Source organism: Perognathus longimembris, chromosome 17 (assembly GCF_023159225.1).
Source record: "Perognathus longimembris pacificus isolate PPM17 chromosome 17, ASM2315922v1, whole genome shotgun sequence".
Classification (NCBI taxonomy): domain Eukaryota; kingdom Metazoa; phylum Chordata; class Mammalia; order Rodentia; family Heteromyidae; genus Perognathus; species Perognathus longimembris.
In genome coordinates, this window is record NC_063177.1 from 6,821,298 (window position 1) to 6,830,497 (window position 9,200).

A 9,200-nucleotide genomic window follows, 5' to 3' on the forward strand; every position below is an offset into this window, starting at 1 on the left:
TTTTGTGCTCAAGGCTAATGCTCTACCATTTTGAACCATGGCTCCACTTCCACTTTTCGAGTGGTTAATTGGAGATAAGATTCTCACAGACTTTTTTGCTTGGGCTGTCTTTGAACCACAGTCCTCAGATCTTAGCTTCCTGAGTAGCTAGGATTACCGGTGGGAGTCACCAACCCTGGGCCTTTCAGAATTTTCTGACTGCTTTCTCATAGTGATTTTCTTTTTTTTTTTTTTGGCCAGTCCTGGGCCTTGGACTCAGGGCCTGAGCACTGTCCCTGGCTTCTTTTTGCTCAAGGCTAGCACTCTGCCACTTGAGCCACAGCGCCACTTCTGGCCGTTTTCTGTATATGTGGTGCTGGGGAATCGAACCCAGGGCCTCATGTATACGAGGCAGGTACTCTTGCCACTAGGCCATATCCCCAGCCCCTCTCATAGTGATTTTCAATTATCCACCTTTGTGAATAATTGGAATTTGTGAACACCAAGAAAGTAGACACAAGGGTTGTTTTGCTCTTTAATACATCTCAATGTTTGACACACTGCCTGGCCCATGGCCAGTGCACAGTAAATATTTGTTGAATAGATGAGTGAAAGGGGGTTTAATGGGAGGTGTCAGAGCCATTGCCTGGGCTCTGGGGGCAGCTGTGAGCCCAGATGTCCTGGCTTCTGCTCAGAGCCCGGTCTATGTCCAGTCTCTGTCCTTGTGCCCAAAGGCCATCCAAGCAAAAGGAGGCAGAAGAGTTTTCTCCTAGAGGGACATAGCAGAGGGATGGCATTAGAGCATTAGAGTGACTTGGATCCAGAAACTTTCATTCTCTAGCCTGAATTTCTCCAACCCCTCACCCGATGCTGTTTTTCTGCAGTGCTAGGGATCTCAAGCATGCTAGACAACTGCTCTACCACTAATCTGAATCCCTAAGCTATATATCTTCCCTATTTTTCTCCTTTTCATAGTCTGTAGTACTTTTTGTTTTTGTGCCAGCACTGGGGCTTGAACTCAGGACCTCATGTTCTCACTTGGCTTTTTCACTCCAGGCTGGTACTCTATCTCCTGGATCACACCTCCATTTTGAGCTTTTTACTAGTTAATTGGAGGAAAGAGTTTCATGAACTTTCCTGTCCAGATCTCAGCCTCCTGAGAAACTAACATTAAAGGCATGAGCCACTGGCACCTGGCAGTAGTTCTTTTTAAACAGGGGCTTGCACATGCTAGACAAACATTACCACTTGATCCATGCCTGCCTATGGTCCTATATCTCCTCTCTTCCTGTGGCCTTTCTTTCTCTCCTAGATACCGCTGGCATCTTACATTATTGTGTGTGTGTGTGTGTGTGTGTGTGTGTGTGTGTGTGCATGTGCCAGTTTGGGGGCTTAAACTCAGGACTTGGGAGCTGTCTCTGAGGTTTCTTGCTCAAGGCTAGTATTCTAGCTCTTTGAGCCACAGCTCTACTTCTGATTTTCTGGTTAATTAGAGATAAATAAGAGATAAATAGGGCTGGGAATATAGCCTAGTGGCAAGAGTGCCTGCCGTGTATACATGAAGCCCTAGGTTCAATTCCTTAGCACCACATATATAGAAAATGGCCAGAAGTGGCACTGTGGCTCAAGTGGCAGAGTGCTAGCCTTGAGCAAAAAGAAGCCAGGGACAGTGCTCAGGCACTGAGTTCATGGCCCAGGACTGGCCAAAAAATAAAATTAAAATTAAAAAAATTAGAAAAAAAAGAAAGTATGAGACTCTTATTTATCTCCAATTAACTTATCTCTCTCTCTCTCTCTCTCTCTCTCTCTCTCTCTCTCTCTCTCTCTCTCTCTCTCTCTCTCTCTGGACAGTCCTGGGCCATGAACTTGGCCTCAGCACTGTCCTTGGCTTCTTTTTGCTCAAGGCTAGCACTCTGCCACTTGAGCCACAGTACCACTTCTGGCCGTTTTCTACATATGTGGTAGTGAGGAATTGAACCTAGGGCTTCATGTATAAGAGGCAAGCACTCTTGCCACTAGGCCATATTCCCAGCCCTCATAGACTTTCTTGCTCAGGCTGACTTTGAACCATCATCCTCAAATCTCAGCCTCCTGAGTAGATAAGATTACAGGTATGAGCCCCCAGCACCCAGTTTTACTTTGGGCTTTTTGGTGGTTGACTAGAGATAAGAGTTTCATGGAGCTGGGGCCAGTGGCTTTCCCAGGCAGGAAAGGCCATGGACTCTTATCTCTAATAAACTACTCAGAAAATGCCAGAAGTGGTGCTGTGGCTCAAGTGGCAGAGCGCTAGCCTTGGGCACTAAGAGGCTGGGAATGTGGCTTAGTGGCAGAGTGCTTGCCTAGCATACATGAAGCCCTGAGTTCGATTCCTCAGTACCACATAAACACAAAAAGCCAGAAGTGGCACTGTGGCTCAAGTGGTAGAGTGCTAGCCTTGAGCAAAAGAAGCTCAGGGACATCATCCAGGCCCTGAATTCAAGCCCCAGGACAATTTAAAAAAATGTTTCATGAACTTTGAACCTTGATCCTCAGATCTCAGCCTCTTGAATTGCTCCTGTATGCCTAGCAGTACTTTAAAAAAACAAAAAACCAAGGCTTTGCACATGCTAGGCAAACACCATATCAGCTGTCTGCCTATAGTACTATATCCCGTCACCATCGCCTTTTCTTCTCTCCTAGAGGTTGCCTTACTCTCAAAATGTGTTCCCTCCTTCAACACAACACTAAACCACATTCTTTTACCTGGTAAAGCCCCCAGAAAGAGACGACCTTGAGGCTGGGCCCAGAGGTTAGGGAAGAGGCCAAATTCCAAAGGAGGCAGGGAGAGGACCTCTGATTTCGATCCCTGGCTCAGAACCACTCTGGAAACATTCAGCTTCAGCTGAAGTGGGATTCCCAAGACCAGAGGCAGAGCCAACCCAGGCCCTGCCCAGGAAGACAGCACCACCTTCTGCAGTGGGTAGAGAAAGAGAAAGACAGGAGAGAGGAGGAAACAATGAGCTTAGGGCCCCACTCCTAGCTGCCTTGATTCTGTCTCACAGCCCACACCTCTACCCAATTTTCCTAATTTTACCTTCCATGAAACAATACCCTTCTATGCAATTTCATAAAATCTATTTGCTTGCTGTGGGCAGCTTTAAGACAGGACCTTGACCTCCTGCCTCAATTTGAATACCACTCATTAGTCTTCCTTCCTGTCTCTCTCTTTCTTTCTTTCTTTCTTTCTTTCTTTCTTTCTTTCTTTCTTTCTTTCTTTCCAGTCCTGGGGCTTGAACTCAGGGCCTGAGCACTGTCCCTGGCTTCTTTTTGCTCAAAGCGAGCACTCGACCACTTGAGCCACAGTGCCACTTCCAGCTTTTTCTGTCTATGTGGTACTAAGGAATCAAACCCAGGACTTCATGCACACAAGGCAAGCACTCTACCACTAGGCCGTGTTCCCAGCCCCTCATTAGTCTTTCTATAGTAAAATGTTGGCATGCCCTTTGATTTCATGGATCTGCTGAATACACACAATGCCCCACTCCCTCCCTTTACTTGATCTTGGAGCTGAAGACTAAGCCAAGAAGAGTTCTCTGGAGCTGCAAGAGCAAGGAGGTGGCCTGAGCCTTCTGCCAGCTTAAATCCCAGGTCCAGAGAGAAGGTCCAGGGGTCTTCATAAGGCTGAGGAATGTCTGTAGAGAAAGACTGGGGTTTCATGGAGAGAAGGCCCTAGTATTGGAGGGAGACAGAGGAAAGCAGAGTTGGCTATGGAAGTGGAAAGAGACTCTAAGTCTACCTTGGAGAGAGAATTCTGCATGAGTCCCTGGAGGGAAGAACAGCCCAGGTTGCAATTCCACATCACAGTTTGTTAGGCTAGTAGGGACAGACACTAAGGACTGGGCTACCATGCCCAGCCAAGTGTCATGGCGTACACAGCCATCCAGGGCAGGGACCAGCTAGAGGAGTGGAAGGAAGGAAGAAGGATACATTGTCAGAATCAGGACATCTGAACCCCAGCTCCAGTATACTGTCCTTTGAGATACAATCATTTGACTTCCTTCATACAACTCCCATCCCGCTCCCTAAAATCTGGACTTAGATTCCCCTGCTTGGTCTCAGTTCCTGCCCCTGTGGTATAGTTACCGGCAACCGAAGCTTGGATGTGGGGAAGAGCAGCCCCCCCAAAGCAATTCTCATGATGGGCTGAGGTTTGTTGGTCAGAGGCCCGGAGACCTGTCTCAGGCTCAGCTTCTCCTCCCCATCCACCCACAGCAGCAGGGAGTCCCCGTCGATCTTCACTTCCACCTGCAGGAGGTGAGAAACAGAAAGATCAGAGACCTCTGAGCCCAGTCCTGGAATGCAGCCTAGTATCGTTGGAAGAACATACACTTTAAGACATAGCTAGCATCCGTGGCTCACTTAGGCCTTGTCACTCATATACTGACTGAGCCTCAGGATTCCCATATGAAAAAAACAAAACAGAGTGAAGAATGGCTGCATAGGCTGGGAATGTGGCTTCTTGGTAGAGTGCTTGCCTAGCATGCATGAAGCCCTGAGTCTAATTCCTCAGTACCACATAAACAGAACAGGTGGGCTGGGAATATGGCCTAGTGGTAAAATGCTTGCCTCTATACATGAAGCCCTGGTTTCGATTCCTCAGCACCACATACATAGAAAAAGCTGGAAGTGGCACTATGACTCAAGTGATAGAGTGCCAGCCTTGAGCACAGAGAGGCTCAGGGACAGTGCTCAGGCACTGAGCTCAAGGCCCAGGACCATAAAAAATAAAAAATAGTTGCATAAGCCAGGTGCTAGTGGTTTATGCCCATACTTCTAGCTGCTCAGGAGGCTGGGATCTGAGGATTGTGGTTCAAAGCCAGCCTAGGCAGGAAAGTCTGTGAGACTCTTAGATATAAATAGCCACCAAAAAGCCAGAAGTGGAGCTGTGGCTAAGGTGGTAGAGCACTAGCTATGGGAGGAAAAAAACTAAGGGACGGTGTCCAGGCCCTGAGTTCAAGCCATAGTACAAATGGAAAAGAAAAAGAAAAAAAAGAATAGCTACTTCATGGGGGTTTTGTCACTGAGATGAGATGACAATGGCAAAAGAAAGGCCCATAATTTGCTCTCCTTTCTCAGACCCGCTGAAGACACCCCCCATGGGAGCCAAGCTCACTTACCTGGTGCCATCTCCCATCATTCAGCTGAAGTCCAATCCCCACCGTCAGCTGGGCCCAGACATTGTGCAGCTGGATCTCAGGCCTGCCATCTCGAAGCCCCAGCACGAACCAGTCATCCTCACTGTTGGTGTCCCCATAAAAAATCACTCCTTCTGGATCCCATGTTCGAAACTCAAAGGAAGAGGAGGGTCTGGAAGGATACAGAGGAAAGAAAGACTATAGATAAGAGGTGTACTTTGGGGGCTGGGAATGTGGATTAGTAGTAGAATGCTTGCCTAGCATGAATGAAGCTCTGGATTCAATTCCTTAGTACCACATACACAGAAAAATCCATAAGTGGTGCTGCGGCTCAAGTGGTACAGTGCTAGCCTTGAGCAAAAGAAGCTCAGGGACAGTGCCCCGGCACTGAGTTCAAGGCCCAGGACTAGCAGAAAAGAAAAGAAAAGAAAAAGCGGTGTACTTTGAGAGTTAGAGGTGTTAGGGCTCAAGGAGCAAGGACAGAGAGAGATAGGGAGAAGGAAAGAGCCGATGGGGACAAGGTAGGCTGGAGATCTGGGTCAAGAAGATAGGTGAATCTCATACTTAGTGATCTTGGTGAGGTCAAATGTCATAACGGCAACTGGCTTTTGTCCTGGGCCATTGCTGAGATGTCTAGCAGGAGGATTCTGAGCACTCTGTTAGAAAGAGAAAATAAATAAGGTCGCTGATGGACATGTCAGAGACAGAGAGAAAGGCCATGCTACATAGCTAGAAGAGAAGAGAATGGGAGAGGACTGAGCCAAAATGCAGCTCATTTAGACATATGTGGACAGAGAACCCATCCCCCTTTTGCACCTGGGTGGGGAGAACAAATCCTAGGGCCTGTTCCTGGTGAGTACAAGGTGGCAGCAGCGGCAGCAGCAGGAGCAGCAGCAGATGCAAGGTGGCCAGTGGGCTTCTGTTCTCCATAGTCAGCTGCAGTCCACGCTGAGGCTTAGACAACTCTGGAGAAGAATGTGTGGGGGTAGGCAGCCTTGCGCATGGGTGTTGGAAGGTTAAAGGTTGTTCCGGGGGAAAGTAGGGGGGCGGGAGACAGGGACACTGACCCTGTGGTCCCTCTGAAAGCAAATGGAATGAGGGACAGAGTTCCTCCATTACCTTCCCTCAAACAGCTGAGAAACTGTTAAGCTAGAAGAGACCATTTCATCTTCTCTCTTTCAGTAGATCCTAGCCTGGCTCCTCCAAGCATTCTGCCCACATGGGAGGGCTGCCTTGGCAGAGTTGAGGTCTGGAAACAGTCCCGTCCTGCTCAAGTAGCATCCTCCATTAGGGCTAGAAAGGAGACATGGAATCCAAAGCGCTTACAGTGACCTTGAACAAGTCACTGCACCTTTGGGCTTCAGTGTCCTCTGTCAAATGAGGAAAAGAACCTGTTCTTGGGTTGGGGGTGTAGCTTAGTGGCAGAGTGCTTGCCTACCATGCATGAAGCCCTTCATTTCTTCAGTACCACATACACAGAAAAGGCTGGAAGTGGCACTGTGGCTCAAGTGGTAGAGTGTTAGCCTTGAGCAAAAAAGCTCAGGGACAGTGCCCAGGCCCTGAGTTCAAGCCCCAGGATTGGCAAAAAAAGATAATAAAAAAGATGAATCTGTTCTTTATGAGATTGCTGTGAATGAGGGCTCACTGTGATGAAGTGGGCACAGTGCCCAGTATGGCATCTGACCTGAACTCCTCTCTCGGTTTTCCCAGGGCTTCTGACTCTTACCTCACAAAAGGGCATTGTCTCTATGTGTGATTTAGTGGATACTTCAAGAAGAGATCTGCCTATAATCCCAGCATTCCAGAAGTCAACACAGGAAGATCAAGGTCAGCCTGGGCTGCATAGCAAGACAGATGCTCCCCCAAAACACAGTCTCAAAGGGGGAAAAAAAAAAGAAAAGAAAGAAAGAAAAAGTAGGGATCTGTTCCTATTCTCAGTTATGTTCCTTATCCATTTATAGTGGGGCCTAACACTCAACCAGGAGAAATGTACCTTTCCCTGACCCATTTTAAAATACAAATGTTCTCAAAAGTAGAAACATGTTGAACCACTGAACAGCAGTAACCATAGGGCTTAGCTTAGTCATAAAGTGCATGCACCTTTAGCCGGGCACCAGTGGCTCATACTCTAATCTTAGCTACTTAGAAGGCTGAGATGTGAGGATGTAGGTTCGAAGCCAGCTCCTGGCAGCAAAGTCTGTGAAACCCTAATCTACAATTTACCACCAAAAACAGAAAGCCATAGTGGTGGTGTGGCTCAAGTGATGAGAGTGTTAGCTTTGAGCTAAAAAGCAAGGGACAGACTCTAGGCCCTGAGTTCAAGCGCCAACAGAGTGCTGTACGAAACATACAGCTAAGGTCCTGAGGCTCACCCAAGGGTCTGGGCTGCCTTGAATGGGTGCATGAAGGAAAAGAACGCTAAAGCAGAGAGTATACTGCAAGTAAAGAAGCAGGAGGTGAGCCAGGTGCCTGTGGCTCACGCCTGTCGCCCTAGCTATTCAGGAGTCTGAGATCTGAAGATCGCAGTTCAAAGCCAGCCTGGGCAGGAAAGTCTGTGAGACTTTTGATCTCCAATTAACCTCCAGAAAACCGCAGTGGCTCCAAGTGGTAGGGTGCTTGCCTTGAGCTTAAGAGCTCAGGGACAGCGCCCAAGCCCTGAGTTCAAGCCCCACGACCGCCAAAATTTAAAAAAATAAAAAGCAGGAAGTGACTTTTGAGCCCGGGGTTAACAGCCAGCAGAGGAGGCGGGGACAGAAAACTTTGGCTGAGCTGGGCCCAATCACCAGGCCGCGCTTCAGGGGGCGGGGCCGCGCTTCAGGGGGCGGGGCCGCGCTTCAGGGGGCGGGGCCGCGCTTCAGGGGGCGGGGCCGCGCTTCAGGGGGCGGGGCTGCTCTGCAAGCTGATTGGCTGGAGCGCGTGCGCTGCTGGGGAGGAATTTCGAGGCTCCCCTAAGGGTGAGGACCCCTTGACCGAGCCCCGCGTCCAGCTCGGTCCAGCCGGCTTGGAACTGGGAACCTGTAGCACCTTTTCTACACTTGCCTCCCAGCTTGTTAGGAGCCTGATTTGTCGGCCCTTTGCTCCGCCCTGCAGGACAGTGTGGGGGTTGCTTTCCTCGGTCCTGACTTGGGGAGTCGTGATGGCTTCCTTGCGGATCCGAGAGGCCGAGGAGGGCGACTGTGGAGATATCCTGACTATGATTCGGGTGATGGTTCCAGAAGGGGCCAGGGCAGGGAGGGGACGTGGGGGGCCCCGGGCCCTGCCCCCGGAGCGGGGAGGGGGCTCCTGCCTAACCTTGCCTCTGCCCACCCACGCTGTAGGAACTGGCCGAATACGAGAAACTCTCGGGTCAGGTGAAGATCAGCGAAGAAGGTGGGGCTCGGAACCTGATGGGGGCTGGGAACCTAGTGAGGGACGGCTCCCTGGGCAGCAGCTCCGGCCTGGGCTTGCACTCAGCTCTCCTCTGAGCTTTTGTCACGCCTCTGATCTGCAGCCCTGAGAGCAGATGGCTTTGGAGAGAATCCTTTCTATCACTGTCTGGTGGCAGAGATTGTAGCGCCTGGGGATTTACAGGGTAAGGGCACCTCTTCGGGCAGCCGCGGGGTATCCCTATACCCTCATTCCCAGTGGCCTTACTCCTATCTTTGTTTCTTTTTCAGGGCCCCGTGTGGTGGGTTATGGGCTTTACTACTTTATCTACAGCACATGGACAGGAAGAAACATTTATCTGGAAGACGTTTATGTGATGCCAGAATATCGGGGTACAAGGCAGGGGGAAGAGGCTGGGGTGGACATAGCAGCCCACAGACCCACCACCAGCCCCTTCCCCCGTATCAGCCTATGACCTCTTTTGATTTCCTTCAAATAGTATTTCTTTTTGTTTTTTTTCCCCATAACAGGTCAAGAGATTGGTACCAAAATAATAAAAAAAAGTGGCTGAGGTAAGGAGCAAGGTGGGAGCTACAAAGTAGGCTCTGTAAAAATAAGAATATATGGAGAACCCCTTAGGGGTGAATGAAGGAGTAAGCAAACCTTTTCTTGCCCAGCACC

At 49.4% G+C, this 9,200-nt stretch overlaps 2 protein-coding genes across 3 annotated transcripts in view; one reads left to right on the top strand and one right to left on the bottom strand.

Moving 5' to 3' along the window:
- Positions 1–512: 512 nt before the first annotated feature.
- Shbg (sex hormone binding globulin) lies at positions 513–6,127 on the bottom strand. The gene is made up of 8 exons (XM_048366485.1): positions 5,970–6,127; positions 5,718–5,809; positions 5,136–5,325; positions 4,102–4,263; positions 3,755–3,914; positions 3,514–3,650; positions 2,722–2,929; positions 513–748 (listed from the first exon to the last, which is right to left on the bottom strand). The coding sequence occupies exons 1-8, from the start codon at positions 6,081–6,083 to the stop codon at positions 600–602; spliced, it is 1,212 nt and encodes a 403-aa protein (XP_048222442.1). The 5' UTR covers positions 6,084–6,127; the 3' UTR covers positions 513–599.
- A 1,929-nt stretch (positions 6,128–8,056) lies between these two features.
- Positions 8,057–9,200, top strand: part of Sat2 (spermidine/spermine N1-acetyltransferase family member 2) — a 1,808-nt gene continuing 664 nt past the window's right edge. Inside the window, exons 1-6 of one of the 2 annotated variants that reach the window (XM_048366486.1) lie at positions 8,057–8,228; positions 8,260–8,355; positions 8,471–8,522; positions 8,644–8,724; positions 8,810–8,911; positions 9,050–9,091. In XM_048366486.1, the coding sequence (XP_048222443.1) occupies positions 8,290–8,355; positions 8,471–8,522; positions 8,644–8,724; positions 8,810–8,911; positions 9,050–9,090 (342 nt within the window). In that variant the 5' untranslated portion in view covers positions 8,057–8,228; positions 8,260–8,289 and the 3' untranslated portion in view covers position 9,091. The other variant, XM_048366487.1, reaches the window with a different exon arrangement.